Source organism: Syngnathus scovelli, chromosome 6, assembly GCF_024217435.2.
Source record: "Syngnathus scovelli strain Florida chromosome 6, RoL_Ssco_1.2, whole genome shotgun sequence".
NCBI classification, from domain to species: Eukaryota; Metazoa; Chordata; class Actinopteri; order Syngnathiformes; family Syngnathidae; genus Syngnathus; species Syngnathus scovelli.
Window position 1 is genome coordinate 2,897,490 of NC_090852.1, and position 20,469 is coordinate 2,917,958.

The 20,469-nt window shown below is 47.1% G+C and overlaps 1 protein-coding gene across 10 annotated transcripts in view; it reads right to left on the bottom strand.

Annotated features, from left to right (window-relative positions):
- cdk10 (cyclin dependent kinase 10) overlaps nt 1-19,852 on the bottom strand; it is an 84,693-nt gene extending 64,841 nt beyond the window's left edge. Inside the window, exons 1-4 of one of the 10 annotated variants that reach the window (XM_068650946.1) lie at nt 19,670-19,743; nt 18,807-18,888; nt 7,691-7,796; nt 1,721-1,793 (exon numbers count right to left, since the gene is read on the bottom strand). In XM_068650946.1, coding sequence (XP_068507047.1) covers nt 1,721-1,793; nt 7,691-7,777 — 160 coding nt within the window. In that variant the 5' untranslated portion in view covers nt 7,778-7,796; nt 18,807-18,888; nt 19,670-19,743. Of the gene's footprint in view, nt 1-1,720; nt 1,794-7,690; nt 7,797-18,806; nt 18,889-19,669 lie in introns of all 10 variants that reach the window. The other 9 variants (XM_049723086.1, XM_049723084.1, XM_049723088.2 and 6 more) reach the window with 9 other exon arrangements.
- Between the last annotated feature and the right edge of the window lie 617 nt (nt 19,853-20,469).

Sequence of the window (20,469 nt, forward strand, 5' to 3'; positions counted from 1 at the left end):
TAATTGGAACTTTTCTGCCTCACACACCAGCTCGGGCTCCTTTCCAGCCAGAGAGGTGACATTCCATGTCCCAAGAGCCAGCTTCTGCAGCCGGGGATCAGACCGCCAAGGTGCCCGCCTTTGGCCGCCGCCCAGCTCACTTTGCACCCGACCCCTTTGGCCCCTCCTACAGGTGGTGAGCCCATGGGAAAACGGGATCCACGTTTTCTTTTCGGGTTGTGCCTGGCTAGGCCCCATGGGCGAAGGCCCGGCCACCAGGCGCTCGCCTTCGAGCCCCACCTCCAGGCCTGGCTCCAGAGGGGTGCCCCAGTGACCCGCGTCCAGGCGAGGGAAAACTACGTCCATATATTTTACTCGTCATAAGGGGTCTTCTGAGCCGTGCTTTGTCTGGCCCCTCACCTAGGACCCTTTTCCCATGGGTGACCCTACCAGGGGCATAAAGCCCCAGACAACATAGCTCCTAGGATTATAGGGGCACGCAAACCCCTCCACCACGATAAGGTGACGACACACAGAGGGGAATTTTTAACATAATTGTATTTTTTTTTTTTTTTTGGTCACTCACACACATTCACACCGTCATTACCGTCATTGTGGAGTAGATTCGCTTCACATGTTATTTTCAGACTAAACCGGATGAGGGCGCTCTGGGCCTGCTTTGATAAATTCACCATTGGCTGTAACTCATATCAACTGAGAAGGGCTTAACAAAAATGGCACTGAAAAGAAAATCATATTCTGCAGATTACAAATTGCATGTAGTAAAATATGCAGCCGAAAACGGTAATAAAGCAGCAGAAAGAAAGTTTGACAAACTTGTTATTTATATTAGTTATTAGTAGTTTCACATTGTCTAGGGAGGCCATGAAGGCAGCGGGGGGGTGGGGGTGAGGGCGCGATTGTCGTTGTTGGCTCATTGAGCTCGTTTTGTTAAATACGTAAAGAGCCGGTTACCAAACCCACGTCTTCCCTGGTACTTTGGTAACGCTACAATATAGTTGTATAGTACGTAGATCTGTGGAATAACTGGAGCCGCAACAGACGACGAGTCTGATGTCACCGGCGCATGGGGTTCCGGAGTCAACAGCTGTTTGTTTTTTTGTTTTTTTTAAGTGACACAGAGGACGAAGACTTCGATGGATTTAATGATTTGGAGTGACACAGATGGTTTGATAATATTGTTGTTTATATAATAGGAATTTGATATATACTTTATATGTCGTTATACGGGCCTGTGGAATAATTTGAACTGCTCCGACATGAGCGGCGCGGCGCACACGCGGCTTTGATTACATAAAGAACGATCTATAGATCTAATGATTTGGAGTGACATAGATGGTTTGATAATATTGTTGTTTATATAATAGTTATTTGATGTATAATTTATATATCGTTATATGGGCCTGTGCAATAATTTGAACTGCAACTGACGACGCGTCCGGCGGCGCGGCGCACACGCGGCATTGTTTACATAAAGGATGATCGATGGATTTAATGCACAGGTGTCAAACTCAAGGCTAGGGGGCCAGATACGGCCCACCACATCATTTTATATGGCCCGCGAAGACAAATTGTGCATCAAATTCGTTTGTTCCCCCAAAAGTGCGACTCATACTCCGGTGCGACTTATATATGTTTTTCCCCTTTTATTGTGCATATGGCTGGTGCAACTTGTACTCCGGTGCGACTTGTAGTCTGAAAAATACGGTACTTGACTTACAAACGATGCCATAGGTTCCTTCCCCTATTCGGTTGAGCTTTTCAAAGCCCCGGACACTTCTGCACTTTCCAAACTGGGGGTGAGAAGAAAGTTTGTGTACTTAACATAAAACAGAATACAATGTCAATAACTGAAATAAAAACAAACAAACATTTGAAGCATTGTAAGAGTACCATTGAATGAGTAATAACTAACTTAAAAACTACCCTTGTCAATGGTAAAAGCAATATTTTTTTGACTGTTTAGAAAAAAACATGGCAGTGGTTATTTTGGCATATCCACAACTCCTGCTAGTTAAAGTTAAAGGGCTAGAGACACCGGTATATGTATAAATCGGTTTTAGTTAGCTTATGGGCTTATAAATATAAATTGACGCTCGAAACAACGAAAAGGAAGCTGTTGCTTCGAAAAATATCATTTAAATTTGCCGCACAGACGAGTTTGACTGCACCGAGCCGCCAGCCGGAAGTGACGTCTCATGACGTCTCAAGTTGTACGTGTTTAGCTTCAGTGAATGTAAACAAAAAGAGAAGAGGGGCCAGCGCGGAGACGTCGGGCCAGGTTTGCGGCCAACCCAGCTCGCCTAGCCGTGCCTTCCATTATCCTGGCGTACGTTCGTTCGCGGGACGACAAGATGGGTTGAGTTCGCCTGATAGGATCCACGAACCGGACAGTGCGTGCCTGCTGTGTGCTCATGTTCACAGTGGCCTGGTTGACTGTCATCTTTCCGGACCCTGCTGTGCATCGGGAGCGGCTAGCGTGCTATCACTCTTATTGTTCATCTTCTTGTTTTATTTTTCCTGTGTTGTTTACTTGTACCCGTCCGCGAGTCGTCACCTTATCGTGGTGGAGGGGTTTGCGTGCCCCTATGATCCTAGGAGCCATGTTGTCGGGGGCTTCATGCCCCTGGTAGAGTCACCCATGGCAAACGGGTCCTAGGTGAGGGGTCAGACAAAGCACGGCTCACCCAAGCCCCTTATGATGAGTGATATAAATGGACTTAGTTTTCCCTCGCCCGGACGCGGGTCACCGGGGCCTCCCTCTGGAGCCAGGCCTGGAGGCGGGGCTCGAAGGCGAGCGTCTGGTGGCCGGGCCTTCGCCCATGGGGCCCGGCCGGGCATAGCCCGAAATGGAAACGTGGGTCCCCCTTCCCATGGGCTCACCACCTGTGGGAGGGGCCAAAGGGGTCGGGTGCAATGTGAGCTGGGCGGCAGCCAAAGGCGGGGACCTTGGCGGTCTGATCCCCGGCTGCAGAAGCTGGCTCTTGGGACATGGAATGTCACCTCTCTGGCTGGAAAGGAGCCCGAGCTGGTGTGCGAGGCAGAAAGATTCCGATTAGATATAGTCGGACTAGCCTCCACACACAGTTTGGGTTCCGGTACAAGCCCTCTCGAGAGGGGCTGGACTCTCTTCCACTCTGGAGTTGCCCACGGTGAGAGGCGTCGAGCAGGTGTGGGTATACTTATTGCCCCCCGGCTGGGCGCCTGCACATTGGGGTTCACCCCGGTGAACGAGAGGGTAGCCTCCCTCCGCCTTCGGGTGGGGGGACGGGTCCTGACTGTTGTTTGTGTCTATGCACCAAACAGCAGCTCAGAGTACCCACCCTTCTTGGGGTCCCTGGAGGAAGTGCTGGAGAGCGCTCCTTCTGGGGACTCTATCGTTCTACTGGGTGACTTCAATGCTCACGTGGGCAATGACAATGAGACCTGGAAGGGCGTGATTGGGAGGAACGGCCCCCCTGATCTGAACCCGAGCGGTGTTCTATTGTTGGACTTCTGTGCTCGACACGGATTTTCAATAATGAACACCATGTTCAAACATAAGGGTGTCCATGTGTGCACTTGGCACCAGGACACCCTAGGCCGCGGTTCGATGATCGACTTTGTAGTCGTGTCATCGGATTTGCGGCCGCATGTTTTGGACACTCGGGTGAAGAGAGGGGCGGAGCTGTCAACTGATCACCACCTGGTGGTGGGTTGGCTCCGATGGTGGGGGAAGATGCCGGTCCGACCTGGCAGACCCAAACGCTCTGTGAGGGTCTGCTGGGAACGTCTGGCAGAATCTCCTGTCAGGAAGAGCTTCAACTCCCACCTCCGGCAGAGCTTTTCCCACGTCCCGGGGGAGGCGGGGGACATTGAGTCTGAGTGGACCATGTTCCGCGCCTCCATTGTTGAGGCGGCCGACCGGAGCTGTGGCCGTAAGGTCGTTGGTGCCTGTCGTGGCGGCAATCCCCAAACCCGCTGGTGGACACCGGCGGTAAGGGATGCCGTCAAGCTGAAGAAGGAGTCCTATCGGGCCGTTTTGGCCTGCGGGACTCCGGAGGCAGCTGACAGGTACCGGATGGCCAAGCGGAACGCGGCTTCGGCGGTTGCTGAGGCAAAAACCCGGGCGTGGGAGGAGTTCGGTGAGGCCATGGAGAATGACTTTCGGACGGCTTCGAGGAAATTCTGGTCCACCATCCGGCGTCTCAGGAGGGGGAAGCAGTGCAACGTCAACACTGTTTACAGTGGGGATGGCGTGCTGCTGACCTCGAATCGGGACGTCGTGAGTCGGTGGGGAGAATACTTCGAAGACCTCCTCAATTCCACCTACACGCCTTCCATTGAGGAAGCAGGGCCTGGAGACTCTGAGGCGGATTCTCCAATCTCTGGGGTCGAAGTCACTGAGGTAGTTAAAAAACTCCTCGGTGGCAAGGCCCCGGGGGTGGATGAGATCCGCCCAGAGTTCTTAAAGGCTCTGGGTGTTGTGGGGCTGTCATGGCTGACACGCCTCTACAACGTTGCGTGGACATCGGGGACAGTGCCTCTGGATTGGCAGACTGGGGTGGTGGTTCCCCTCTTTAAGAAGGGGGACCGGAGGGTGTGTTCCAATTACAGGGGAATCGCACTCCTCAGCCTCCCTGGTAAGGTCTATTCAGGGGTGCTGGAGAGGAGGGTCCGTCGGGAGGTCGAACCTCGGATTCAGGAGGAGCAGTGTGGCTTTCGTCCTGGCCGTGGAACAGTGGACCAGCTCTACACCCTCGGCAGGATCCTCGAGGGTGCATGGGAGTTCGCCCAACCAGTCCACATGTGTTTTGTGGACTTGGAGAAGGCGTTCGACCGTGTCCCTCGGGAGGTTCTGTGGAGGGTGCTTCGGGAGTACGGGGTGCCGAGCCAACTGATAAGGGCGGTTCGGTCCCTGTATCACCGATGCCAGAGTCTGGTCCGCATTTCCGGCAGTAAGTCGGATTCGTTCCCAGTGAGGGTTGGACTCCGCCAAGGCTGCCCTTTGTCACCGATTCTGTTCATAATTTTTATGGACAGAATTTCTAGGCGCAGCCGAGGCGTTGAGGGGGTCCGGTTTGGGGACCTCAGCATCGCGTCTCTGCTTTTTGCAGATGACGTGGTGCTGTTGGCTTCTTCAGGCCGTGATCTCCAGCTCTCGCTGGAACGGTTCGCAGCCGAGTGTGAAGCGGTCGGGATGAGGGTCAGCACCTCCAAATCCGAGTCCATGGGCCTCGATCGGAAAAGGGTGGAATGCCCTCTCCGGATCGGGGATGAGATCCTGCCCCAAGTGGAGGAGTTCAAGTATCTTGGAGTCTTGTTCACGAGTGAGGGGAGGATGGAGCGTGAAATCGACAGGCGGATCGGTGCAGCGTCGGCAGTAATGCGGACCCTGTACCGGTCCGTTGTGGTGAAGAGAGAGCTGAGCCAAAAGGCAAAGCTCTCAATTTACCGGTCGATTTACGCTCCTACCCTCACCTATGGTCACGAGCTATGGGTCGTGACCGAAAGAACGAGATCTCGGATACAAGCGGCCGAAATGAGTTTTCTCCGCAGGATGTCCGGGCTCTCCCTTAGAGATAGGGTGAGAAGCTCGGTCATCCGGGAGAGACTCGGAGTAGAGTCGCTACTCCTCCACGTTGAGAGGAGCCAGATGAGGTGGCTCGGGCATCTTATCAGGATGCCTCCTGGACGCCTCCCTGGGGAGGTGTTCCGGGCATGTCCCACCGGTAGGAGACCCCGGGGACGACCCAGGACGGGCTGGAGAGACTATGTCTCTCAGCTGGCCTGGGAACGCCTTGGGATCCCCCGGGATGAGCTGGATGAAGTGGCTGGGGAGAGGGAAGTCTGGGAGTCCCTCCTAAAGCTGCTGCCCCCGCGACCCGACCCCGGATAAGCGGAAGAAGATGGATGGATGGATGGATGTTTACTTGTATGTGCGTTGTGAACTCTGTCTTATCTTTCCGGACTCTGCTGTGCATCGGGAGCGGCTAGCGTGCTATCACTCTTATTGTTCATCTTCTTGTTTTATTTTTCCTGTGTTGTTTACTTGTATGTGCATTGTGAACGCTGTCTTGTCACCCTGGGATAGTGAGAAACGTAATTTCGATCTCTTTGTGTGTCTTGACATGCGGAGAAATTGACAATAAAGGAGAGTTTGAGACTTTGACTTTGAAAAGTATGTCGAAGCGTGACGGGAGGGGCACAATTCAGAAAACGTGCTCAGCTCGTCGAAAAAATGCGATTTAAGAAATAAAATTAAAAATGCGCCTAAAACCTAAACCAAACGCTGCAGATGTTCATTTCTTCATTCGCAGTGGTCAACTCGGCACTCTACTCTTTTTACTATGCCAACCTAACCACAGTGACGGGAGAGGCACAATTCAGAAAACGTGCTCAGCTCGTCGAGAAAATGCGATTTAAGCAATAAAATTAAAAATGCTTATAAAACCTAAACCAAACGTTGCAGGTGGTCATGTCTTCATGTGCCGAGATCAACTCGGCACTCTAAAGCCCCCAAGAGCACTTTTTACTATGCCAACCTAACCAGAGTGACGGGAGGGGCACAATTCAGAAAATGTGCTCAGCTCAGCCCAAGTGAACTGCTAGATTCATCATATTCTGTGTCAAAAGAGGTTTCTGAATCGGATAAAATGATGCTAATATTGCCGCTAGAAACGGCGCTGTCGCTATCATCTGCCATGTTGTTTGGGTTTGTTGACATCCAGATGTACAACTTGTGACGTCACAGTAATGGCGCCGCCAGTTTGGCTTCGTGCGGGACCCGATCGATAAACTGGCATTTCATTTCAGCTTTATTCTTAGTAATCAGTGTCCATTTTTAATTTCCAATGCGGCAAATGTGTTCACTTTATACATTCCATCAAATTCTGTTCTAATTGAAAAAAAAAAAGGGATGTCTCTAGCCCTTTAAAGTCCCAATGATCGTCACACACACATCTGGGTGTGGTGAAATTTGTCCTCTGCATTTAACCCATCCCCGTGTGATTTTGATCCATCCCCTGGGGGAGAGGGGAGCAGTGAGCAGCAGCGGTGCCGCGCTCGGGAATCATTTGGTGATCTAACCCCCCAATTCCAACCCTTAATTCTGAGGGAGGCAATGAGTCCCATTTTAATAGTCTTTGGTATGACCCGGCCGGGGTTTGAACCCACAACCTTCCAGTCTCAGGGAGGACACTCTACCACTAGGCCACCGAGCTAGTGTTAATTTAAAGAGAACGGCAATGTAAATCAAAAGTACCATTGGATGATTAATAACTGAAAAACTACCCTTGCCAACAGTAAAGTCAATATTTTTTCGACTGTTAATAAAAACGTGGCAGTGGTTGTGAAAGCACTAAAGATGTATCAAATTGTATCGTAAACATCTTTTTTTATATAAAAAAAAAATCTCTAACAAAACAGTACCAAGATGTATTTTAATCCATTATTCGAATGAATAAACTAGCGCCTCGAGGTGAATGGCTCTACCGACTACGCCACGAGTGAACCCACTTTACCAGGCACAGGATTTGTACTTGCAGTTTTTGCGTGATTCACGGCAAACCGCAAGGGGGCGTGTTGCTGGTCATGGCAAAATAATTAACCCAGCATGGAGTCATAAAGTTACAGATCAATACTACGCTAGATCTTTGAAATATTACTTTTATTAGAATACTCCTAATGTTCGTAATACCCTCATTCTTACTCTATCAATTTTGGGCACGGTGAAAACTTTTTTCTTCATCGATTTGAGCCTTATCAGTCCCAGTTGTTCCTCTCCTGCAACGTCCATTGGTAAATAACAGATAAACCTAAAGAAAGAAAGCAAAAATACTTATATTTCAGCATTTTAACAGCGTCACCACCTTTGCAAGTGATGTGACAACAATGTCACTGGCAAGAGCTGGAATATACGCACGTAAGTACAAATAGTGTCAGTACGTCAATATGTTAAAGGGATGGTAAAGTGAGGATAGTTCCTTTTACAGTAACTAAGTTTATGCATTTTTTTATCAGGAAAATGAAGAAAAGTTAGCACTTTCTATTTTATCCATTCATTTTGAAGGACTAATGAAACAATGAATGCCTTTAAAAAACACCCACATTTAATGAGGAATAGGGACATGCACCCTTCTGATTGCTTGCTTGCTTGCTTGCTTGCTTGCTTGCTTGCTTGCTTGATTGATTGATTGATTGATTGATTGATTGATTGATGTCTAGGTTGATGCCAGAAGAAAGCGCTCACAATTTCCCCATTGGAAATCATTGTACAGACAATTGCTTCAAATGTCCAAAAACAAGTATCAACTGGCACCAAAATTTACATGGACATCTCTATTCGTCACGACTTTGACATATCACAAGGATTAGACTCTCCATAGCTGATTTAAGAGTATTTGTCACGACTTTGACATATCACAAGAATTAGACTCTGCATAGCTGATTTAAGAGCAAGAAATGAGGAGCCTCTCTGCAGCTGAAGTGCCCGGTTACATCGATTTCCTTTCACCAGGCCCCAACATACGCAAACATGACGCATTCCAAGAGGCTTTATGTTAGCTGAATTATTGACACGTCTTTATATATTCAATTGAAATTGGTATGGGTTCATTTGACTAACATTTACGGTGAAGTCACTGAACCTAGTTTATAAAGATCGAAACTAACAAACACAAAAGTGTCAGCCAGTTCGCGGCTCAGCCAGGAGGCTCGGCCCGGACTGCGTCACAACGCCCCGAGATTGGCTTGTTAGAAAGATTGGGAGGACCGGACTTCCATCGTTGAAATGTCCTCCTTTTCGGATAGGTTGCAGAGGAGGTACCCCATACATGGAACCCTTGCCAATTGGCTAAATAATGTATGAACAATTCAGCTTACATAAGCCTCTCAGAACACGTCATGTGTGTGTATGTTGGTGACTGGTAAAAGGCCTATCTATTCCACTTCGTGCCTTGTGGCACATAAGGCCTTCACAGAGCGCTTCCACTTGTCACGGTCAGCTGCTGCAGTCCTCGCTTCGGACCATGACTTCCATCCTGCTTCTTTCCTTTCTTTCTCGACAGTACGTCTCCAGGCGGTCTTCTTTTCCTTCTGGTGCCCAGGTCATAGCTGTATTGCAGTCATTGTTGTGGTCCTGCCGTAGTATGTGTCCAATCATTTTCCATCCACGCATCCTAACCTCTTCACTCAATGGCTCCATTTCAGCTCTTTCTAGTAGGTCTTTAGTGATGATGTGGTCTTGCCAATGTATGCGGAGTATTCTTCGTATGCATCGGTTGTGGAACACATCAATTGCCTTGCTGTCCCCTTTATTCATTTTCCACGGTTCACATCCATACAGCAGTACTGGCACTACTAGCGTCTTTAGCTTGGTTCTTCTTGAGATGTCATTGGAGCTCCAGGTCTTTTTGATAAATACACCTATTGCTTTTGACAGCCTATTCTTCAGATCTTTCACACCGCCTCCCTCTTTACATACTATTGCTCCCAAGTAAGTGAACTGGTCTACATCCTCAATACCTTGCTCATTGATCTTGATTCGTTCCTGGTTTTTTGCATTTATCCTCATTGTTTTTGTCTTTTGTGTATTGATCTTGAGTCCTACTCGCTTGTCTTCTGCATCCATTCGGGTTGTTTTATTCTGCATATGATGTTTTGTAGAGGAGAGTAACACTATACAGGACTCTCAGAAAATTAGAATATTGTGATTAAGTTCTTTATTTTCTGTAATGCAATTAAAAAAACTAAAATGTCATACATTTTGGATTCATTACAAATCAACTGAAATATTGCAAGACTTTTATTATTTTAATATTGCTGATTATGGCATACAGCTTAAGAAAACTCAAATAGCCTATCTCAAAATATTAGAATATCATGAAAAAGTATACTAGTAGGGTATTCAACTAATCACTTGAATCGTCTAATTAACTCGGAACACCTGCAAGGGTTTCCTGAGCCTTGAAAAACACTCAGCTTGGTTCAGTTAACTAAATCACAAGCATGGGGAAGACTGCTGATCTGACTGCTGTCCAGAGGATCATCATTGACACCCTCCATCAGGAGGGTAAGACACAAAAAGAAATTTCTCAAAGAGCAAGCTGTTCATAGAGTGCAGTTTCAAAGCACATCTACAAAAAGTATGTTAGAAGGGGGAAATGTGGCAGGAAACACTGCACAACCAAGAGAGATGAGCGCACCCTTAACAGCATTGTGAAGAAGAGTCGCTTCCAGAATTTGGGAGAGCTTCAAAGACAGTGGACTGAAGCTGGAGTCCAGGTATCAAAAGCCACTGTTCACAGATGTGTGCAGGAAATGGGCTACAATAGCCGTATTCCCATGGTCAAGCCACTTCTGAACTCCAGACAACGGAAGAAATGTCTGACTTGGGCTATGGAAAAGAAGCACTGGACAGTTGCAGAGTGGTCCAAAGTCCTCTTTTTAGACAAAAGCAAGTTTTGTATTTCATTTGGAAGTGAAGGCACCAGAGTCTGGAGAAAGGCTGGAGAGGAGCAAAATCCAAGTTGCTTGAAATCGAGTGTGAAGTTCCCACAGTCAGCGATGGTTTGGGGAGCCATGTCAGCTGCTGGTGTTGGTCCACTGTGTTTCATCAAGTCCAGAGTAAATGCAGATTTTAGAGCACTGCATGCTTCCGTCTGCTGAAGAGCTCTATGGAGATGATGATTTTCATTTTCCAGCATGATCTGGCACCTGCCCACAGTGCCAAAACCACCAGTAAATGGTGTACTGATCATGGCATTACTGCCCTCGATTGGCCTGCCCATTCTCCTGACCTGAACCCCATAGAGAATTTGTGGGGTATTTTGAAGAAGAAGCTGAAAGACACCAGACCCAACAATGCAAATGAGCTAAAGGCTGCTATTGAAGCATCCTGGGCATCCATAACACCTCAGCAATGCCACAGGCTGATTAACTCCATGCCACGCCGCAATGATGCAGTAATCCGTGCAAAAGGATTACCAACCAAGTACTGAGTGCACTAATGGACATTTTCAAATATTTGATTTTGTTTTGCTGTTATAAATCTTTTTTTTATTACTTGGTCTGTGGTAATATTCTAATATTTTGGGATTGGATTTTTGAGTTTTCTTAAGCTTGTCAAACCTGCACTTTTTATTAAAGTGACCGGCTTCCCATTAAAGGGTTCGATAAGCTGGGGTGAAGGGACTCGTCTGTCTCTGACCACCTGAGTTAAATTAATTCTAAAAGAATCAATATAATCTCTTTATGACGCCAATCCCTCTGAAGTCAAACGACGCTCGTGCTGAGTAACTTAAATTTGAGACACGTCGTCAGAATAACCACGCCATAATGATGGCTCCTTTCGGTGATTTGAGGTTTTTGTTATGTTACGGATATTTTAAGATGTCTTTGTTAAGACCTCAGGGATTCGTTGATTTACTAGACCGCACTCGACCTAGCTGAGCTCAAGATAACTTCGAACCAGATCTGACAATTCTTGATGTTAAGGATTAAAGCTGTCTTCACTTTAAAAAGAATTGAACGGATTTAAAGAATGACTATGATAGGGAAATGAAGAAATTTTAAAGTTCTAATTGCTGCATATAAAACCATGCTCAACATAGTTAATATGAAATAATCGATAACCGAATTAAGGAATAAGAAGAGATTTAATGAATAAGCAAGAAAAGGAATTACAAGTCGGAAAAACAACACTCACCCATTCAGAACAAAAGAGGAGACTAAAGGTCTAAAATCCTAATTGGTTGAACAAGTCGAGTGATCGGCTCTCCTTTGTTCCAAAATCTGAATTCTGTTTAAAAAATAGGAAAGGTCTGGCCGTGAGGAGCTTAGCCAAAGCCGTAACATTGGCGTCTTCCCCTTTCTGCCCGAAGCGGCTGTCTCTTCTGCCTTCCTCGAAGCTAAAAATTTGACAAAGTCCAATTCAAAGCTTAAAATTTGACAAAGTCCAATTCGAAGACTCTGGAAATTCATTTTAGTAGATTTTGGTTCAATCTCAAAAATAATGAAAAATCCATCTTCGTCTAAACAGCGTTCTTTACTCCGGGCAGTGTCACGGCCATCACCCTGACTAGGAAGAAGCGCCTCGCTCTGTGTCAGGACAACATATTTATAGGCTTCTGGCATTAGCTCATTGGAATATGTAGGTGAAAGGTCAAAATCCCTGCACCAGGTCATAAGAATATCTAGATGAAAGGTCAGAATCCCAGCACCAGGTAATAGGAATATCTAGGTGAAAGGTCAGAATCCCTGCACCAGGTTATAAAAATATCTAGGTGAATATCTGGTCGTTTCCAATAGTGTAACAAACAACATCTTTTGTCTCCACACAACTTAATACATTCATGTATCGATGAAACAACAATGTTAAATACAGGTTGGATAAAACATTGCAACATTAAAATCATATATCTTGTCTACTAAAGAGCAATCTTCATATATAATCATACTTAGCCATAATAATGGGTTCTTCTAACTTTAACATTTATGTTGATATTGCTCAAGCCGTTACATCTTAAAATTATGGCATAGCAAACTCATATTTCAAAATTGTGCGTTGCTACGTATTTGAACAGGTCGTGTCCTCCCAATTGCTAACGATTTAATTTATTAGATTTGTTACTTTCCATCAGGTCACCCCTATGTCAAGCTTTAACAGCATCTCCTGGTGAAATTTTGGAACTACTACATGTTTTGGGATATCCAATGTGCCTGGGCCAAATTCGATACCCAATTTTACACCATCTTGTACCACCATGCCACTTGAAATTCAAGATGGCGGCGCGTGCACACGCAGCGGCCACTCTCTGTCCCGTCGGTACGGTGATTTGTTTGTCTAATGAGTGTTCGTCCGACAGTCTTGTGTCTTCGTCTCGTCCGTGCTACAAGTACAGCAGGCAGGTTCTGCTTGACATCGGCAGAAGTGGGTTTTGCGGCGTTCTGGACTTTGAAGCGTCGACATTAAAGGCGCTCGGACTGCTACGTCCTGAAACGTCGCCGACCTCACCCGCTATTCCTCCCCGGTTGGGAGCCGTCGGAAACGGTGTGCGAGGAGGCAGAAGAGGGGCAAGCGCGGAGGCGTCCGGGCCAGGCTGGCGGCCAACCCAGCGCGACCGGCGGTGCCCTCCATTCTTCTGGCGAATGTTCGATCGCTGGACAACAAAATGGATTACGTTCGCCTGCTGAGGTCTACGAACCGGACGGTGCGGAACTGCTGTGTGCTCGTGTTCACCGAGACCTGGTTGAGTGACAACATTCCGGACTCTGCAGTGCATCTGGAGCGGCTAGCGTGCTATCGGGCGGACCGTGCCATTGTACGAGGGGGAAAGTCGCGTGGAGGTGGAATATGCGTCTACATCCGAGAAGAATGGTGCCGGGACTCTGTGGTGGTATGTAAGCACTGCTCGCCGCTTGTGGAGTTTGTGATCATTAAGTGCCGTCCTTTTTATCTGCCGAGGGAATTTACCGCGATTCTGCTAGTCGCGGTATACATCCCGCCTTCCAACATCGAAGGAGACAGGATCGCGGCGCTTGGTGAACTGTACCAGGCTGTCAGTGAACAGCAAACAGCGCACCCTGACGGTTTCACCATCTTCGCTGGAGACTTCAATCATGCCAACCTGAAGTCTGTTTTCCCGAGGCTTCACCAGCATGTTCCTTTTCCGACACGTGGAGACAGCTTCCTGGACCTAGTCTACTCGGCGCAAAAGGGAGCTTTCAAAGCCACCCCCCTCCCCCATCTGGGGCTTTCTGACCATCTCACCGTTTTGCTTTTGCCCGCATACAGACAATTGGTAAAGGCATCCAGGCCGGTTCGGAGGCAGGTTCGAGTGTGGCCTGAGGGTGCCTCCGATGCACTTCGTGACTGCTTCGACACCACTGACTGGGACTTGTTTAAGCAGGCAGCCACCTACAACGATTGGACGGACATAGAGGAGTATACTGACTCTGTTACCTCTTACATCACGAAGTGCATCGATGATGTGACTTGCTCGAAATCCGTCGTCACTCGCGCGAACTGGAAGCCGTGGCTGACGGGGGCTGTCCTCAGACTGTTGAGGGCCAGGGACAAGGCTTTCAGAGCGGGGGATGAGGCTGGCTTGAGGACAGCGAGGGCCGACCTGTCCCGAGGCATCAAAGAAGCGAAGAAGGCGTTCTCGTGCAAGGTCTCCACCCACTTCAAGGACAGCAAGGACGCACGTAGCCTTTGGCGGGGCATTCAGACCATCACGGACTACAAGCCCGCGCCGAGGAGCTGTGAGGGCGACGTCCGTCTGCTGAACGATCTGAACCGCTTCTTTGCTCGCTTCGACGCCCAAAACAGCACTTGCCCGCTGAAGACCACTCCCCCCCCACACGAGCAGCCCCTGCGCCTCTCTGCCGACGGTGTGAGGAGGGCGCTTGCCGCTATTGACACCCGTAAGGCGGCGGGCCCTGACAACATCCCTGGTCGAGCGCTGAAGGACTGCGCTGGGGAGCTGTCGGGTGTCTTCACGGACATCTTTAACGTTTCCCTGCAGCAGGCCATCGTCCCCTCGTGTTTCAAGGCTGCCACCATCGTTCCTGTGCCGAAGAAACCTGCACCGTCCTGCTTCAATGACTACCGCCCTGTGGCACTGACGCCCATCATCATGAAGTGCTTTGAGCGGCTGGTCATGGAGCACATCAAGTCCGTTCTCCCCCCCACCATTGACCCTTTCCAGTTTGCGTACCGTGCCAAGCGGTCCTCTGAGGATGCCATCTGCTCTGCCCTCCACTCGGCCCTCACCCATCTGGAGAGAAAGGACTTATATGTGAGGTTGCTGTTTGTGGACTTCAGCTCTGCCTTCAACACCATTGTGCCGCAGCGACTCATCTGCAAACTCGACGAGCTGGGCCTCAGTACCTCCCTCTGCAACTGGATACTGGACTTCCTCTGTCAGACGACTCAGGTGGTGCGTGTTGGCGACAAAATCTCCGCCAGCATCACGCTGAGCACGGGGGCCCCCCAGGGCTGCGTGCTCAGTCCATTACTCTTCACCCTGCTCACGCATGACTGCACTGCGACCTACAGCGACAACCGCATAGTGAAGTTTGCTGACGACACGACTCTGGTGGGTCTCATCACGAAGGGCGACGAGACTCGGTACAGGTCGGAAGTTGACCTTCTGACCACGTGGTGCAGGGACAACAACCTCCTGCTGAACGTAAATAAGACCAAGGAAATCATTGTTAACTTCCGGAAGGGTCACACAACACACCTGCCGCTGATCATCGACGGTGCTGTGGTGGAGAGGGTGAGCTGCACCAAGTTCCTGGGGGTGCACATCAGTGAGGACCTCTCCTGGTCCGCAAACACCTCGTCACTGGCAAAGAAAGCTCAGCGCCGCCTGTACTTCCTGCGGAAGTTCAGGCGTGCATGTGCTCCTCAGGCAGTCCTGTCTACATTCTACCGTGGCACCATTGAGAGCGTCCTCACCAGTTGCATCGCTGTCTGGGGTGGTAACTGCACTGAACAGAACTTGAAGGCCCTGCAGCGCATAGTGAATACGGCTGGTAAGATTATTGGTGCTTCGCTCCCCTCCCTGAAGGACATTTACACCTCCCATCTCGCCCGCAAGGCAACCTCGATTGCCAGAGATGTGAGTCACCCGGCTCACTCTTTGTTTGACCTTCTGCCCTCTGGGAAGAGGTACAGGAGCCTGCGCTCCCGCACCACCAGACTTGCCAACAGCTTCTTTCTCCAGGCTGTTAGGGCCCTGAACTCGCTACCCCCTTCTGCGTAGCGTGCGGCACTGTTGCGCTATTTTCGGGAATGTCTGCTGTACGCGCACTTGCTCCTTTTTTTTCTGCTCCTCTTATTTATTTATTTATTTATTGTTGTGTTATTTATTCATTATTTATTCAGCACGCTTTTGTTATACTTGTTTGTCTGTTGTGAGCCATGTCTTGTCACCGTGGGATAGGGGGGAACGAAATTTCGGTTTCTTTGTGTGTCTTTGGCATGTGGAGAAATTGACAATAAAGCTGACTTTGACAGCTGTAAGACATAATCAGCAATATTAAAATATTAAAAGGCTTGAAATATTTCAGTTGACTTGTAATGAATCCAGAATGTATGACATTTTTGTTTTTTTAATTGCATAACAGAAAATAAAGAACTTTTCTGAGACAGTCCTGTATATATCATCTGCAAAGTCCAAATAATCAAGTCTTGATGTCAGCTTCCATCTAATTCCATTTTCTCTCTCTTGTACTGCTCTTCTTCTTTTGCCAAATAATAATTAACTTAGAATTTCATGGCTGCAACACGTCCAGTAGAAGTTGGGAAAGGTGGCAAAAAATACAGAGAAAGCTGAGGAAAGCTCATCAAACACCTATTTGGAACATCCCACATGTGATCAGGCTAATTGGGAACAGGTGGGTACCATGATTGGCTATAAAAGGAGCCCCCCCAAACATGCTCAGTCATTCACAAGCAAGGATGGGGCGAGGTTCACCACTTTGGCCAAACTGCGTTAGAAAATTGTTGAACAGTTTAAGAACATTTCTCAAAGCAAAATTGTAAGGAATTTAGGGATTTCAACATCTACGATCCATAATATCATCAAAAGGTTCAGAGAATCTGGTGAAATCACTGCACGTAAGCGCCACGGTCGGAAACCAAGACTGAATGTCTGTGACCTTTGATCCCTCAGACGGCACTGCCTTCAAAACCGACATGAATGTGTAAAGGATATCACCAAATGGGCTCAGGAAAACTTCAGAAAACCACTGTCAGTAATTACAGTTCGTCACTACATCAGTAAGTGCTGGTTAAAACTCTAGCATGCAAAGCAAAAGCCGTTTATGAACAACACCCAGAAACGCCGTCGGGTTCTCTGGGCCCGAGCTCATGTAAAATGGACTGATGCACAATGGAAAAGTGTTTTGTGGTCTGATGAGTCCACTTTTCGATTTGTTTTTGGAAACACTGGGTGTCGTGTCCTCCGGACCAAAGAGGAAGCGGACCATCCGGACTGTTAACGCAAAGTTCAAAAGCCAGCATCTGTGATGGTATGGGGGTGAATTAGTTCCCATGGCATGGGTGACTTACATTTCTGTGAACATAAATGCTGAAAAGTACATACAGATGCTGACATCCAAGCGACGTCTTTTTCATGGACGGCGCTGCTTATTTCAGCAAGATAATGCCAAGCCAGATTCTGCACCTGTTACAACAGCGTGGCTTCGAAGTAAAAGAGTCCAGGTTCTCCCCTGGCCCGCTTGCAGTCCAGACCGGTCTCCCATTGAAAATGTGTGGCGCATTATGAAGCGTAAAATACGACAGGGAAGACCCCGGACTGTTGAACAACTGAAGCGGTTCAACAAGCAAGAATGGGAAATAATTCCTCATGAGAAGCTAAGAGAATTAGTCTCCTCTCTTCCAAAACGTTTGAGTGTTATTAAAAGGAAAGGTGATATAACGAAGTGGTAAACATGCCCTTTCCCAACTTCTACTGCAAGTGTTGCAGCCATGAAATTCTAAGTTAATTATTATTACAAAAATTAAATAAAGTTTGAGTTTGAGCATTAAATATGTCGTCTTAGTGGATTCAATTGAATATAGGCTGAAAAGGATTTTCAAATCATTGTATTTTGTTTTTATTTATACATTTTACACAATTTCCCAACTTCAACCCAATCCAGTTTGTACTTCTCTTCACCACTTTGTTCTTCTCTGCATACTTCTCTTTTAGCTGCTTCTTGATTCTTTCGGAGTGTGTTCACAGGATCTTCTTATTTATTTCTTCTCTTTGCTCTACGAGGCTCCATGATTCCTCACTGATCCATGGCTTTTTCTTTTTCCGTGGTGTACCCAATAATGCCTCCGCTCCTTCTATGTATGCCCTCTCCATTACTTGGAAGTCACTCTCTACCTCTTGATCTGCTGCTCCTCCTCGCTCTTCCTCTTCCATACTTGGTACCTGTTTGTTAGACGGATAGTGAAGGTCTTTAACATGTTTTCGTTCTTCAGTTTTGCAATGTCATAGTTGATTCTGGTGTTTTTCCTTTCTTTTTGACGTCTCTTCAATCTTAGCTTGAATCGTTGTACATACAAGATAGTGGTCACTTCCAATGTCTGCAGACCTGTGTAGTCTTCTATCATTCAATGAGTTCCTAAATCGTTTATTGATGAGTGCGTGATCAATCTGATTCCTGGTCTTCCCATCTGAAAATGTTCAGTACTTGATTGTATCTTATGTTTTGATTAATGCTAGACGCCAGCTTTGGATTACTACTGAACGTTCTGGACAGAGGGAAATGTTTTGCCTAAAAATGAAACGATGTGTCAAAAGATAGTGTCACAAGAACAAACAAACAAATGCATGGAAAGTGGTGAGTCAGAACTTTGCATAGTCAGGGAACATTAACAAATTGATGATGTCACAGCCAAAAGTTCACATAATTCCGTACAAATTGACAAAATTGAAAGAATGATGAATGGGCGGTGTGCAACAGTGGGCGAAGTGGACGTATGTGCAAGAATGGTTTACAGGAAGGACACTTGGAGATAAAACCCGTAGAGGTGCCAGAGGAAGAGCAGCAGGAAGAAAACAACCAAGAAACCGGCCAAAGGCGAGCGCCAAGGCCGAAAGACGGGATGGAAAACAACAGCCCCCACACACACCAAATCGCCCATAATCAGCACCCACCCCCACGGAACCAGCTCTCACCGAATCAGCACCCACTCCCATGGAATCAAACTCTCCTGCGAACTTGCCACACCACCCGACTCATCACCCATTAAACTCGGCACACACTGGCATGTGCAACTGAATATAAGCCAACAAAAGAACCTTGAACGTTGCCTTTTCTGAATGGAGACTTTCTGCTCTTGAGCATGGTCGCACGAAAGGCCCAGCGCTGTATTGTACTATCCTGAAATGAGAGCTTTCTTAACAAGAATTGTGATTGACCTCAACCAACCTGTGTAAATCTAAATTTTGTTTCGATGTCTTAGCCTTTTCCTAAAACTTAAGAAATAAAACGAGCATGCAGTGAGTAAATTGGATAACAGGTGATTGGCTATGGCTTTTGCCGTGAGGCTTCCCAAATAGTGAAGTTAACTTGTTGTTCTTTTTTTTTAAGCATGAATATTGTGACTGAGATTTGGCCCAATAAATAAAGAATCCCTGACTGCACAACATAAATAAAATACAAGGAGTTGGCGACTGAGTTAGGAGATAAAGGTGAACCATCGTGTCTTGACAGGCTCCACTGCGTCTAACCCAATTCAATGATTTGCGATCCACAGTGAACAAATGTTCTTCCGCAATAAACTAATTTTTGGAACCTTCAAATGCGATAAATATGTTGTAACTAGCTTTCAACACTTTTTGGCCAGTCAAGAATAGGTTATCCCGTCCCGCGTGCGATAAACAATGAAATACTGCATAAGAAATATCAAATAAAAAACGAGGCGACAAAGGAGATTCTGCTGGATATCAAGTTTAAGGATATGGTGAGGGAGAACATGCAGGTGGTTGGTGTGAGAGTGGAAAATACAGAGAACAGAGTGGGGTGGAAACTATTGATCTACTGTGGCGACCTCTAACGGGAGCAGCCCAAAGAAGAAGGCGATCAGTTCTAAGAGATAGAGCCGCAAACAACATATTTAGCAAGCCAGAGGTAATTATTCTGAATGGAGTGCAACCCAAACCTGCGCGATGTTACAGGGAATCACCTCACATTAATGGCAGAAACGAGTCCTTTACCAAGTCTTTGAAGACACGATCCGTGACCCACGCGCGATCTGAAGCGCGCATGTGCAGAAGGTTGGCCAACTTGGATCGCTAACTATGGCAAATACACTAAGTCAAAACACGTTCGCACACGTAACGTGCATAGGCGGTGTTCAGGCAAACACGCAAAATGACTGGTGGTGCCTCCACAATTCACAATTAATTCCTAATCCAAATGTTAAAATCTTCACTGTATTCTTTTAATGGAATTGGGTATTTTGTCTTAAATCCACCTCTAATACTTTCGTGTACTGTTAATTTTTAAAAATGATTAAAATACATTTATTGAACAGTATTTATTGAACTTTTTTTTTCTCTTTTTTTTAAATCTCTGAATCTCCACTCTCCACAAACGCGGGCGTGTAGCGGTTGAGTTGCGCATGCACGTCTCAGAACAGAAACACCAAAAGATAATTGTTCGTCGTTTATATGAATTTTGAGATCGCCTGGAGCCAAAATCATAATCATGATTAAAATTTGATTAATTGAGCAGCCCTTGTGGTGAAATAAGGGTTGTGTATGGGCTACAACTGGGCAACTCATCTTATTCCCAATCTGCAGCTATTGAAGGGGCAGTTTCAGCTATGTGCTGGTGAAGAATGTTTGCATCGCTTATTTCCATGTGCCTTGTCGTTTTCAAGCTCAGTTCATTCATGTACTAAATGATGACTGTAGTATGTTCCATGTGCTTACGGATATTGTTTTTTCTTCTTCTTCT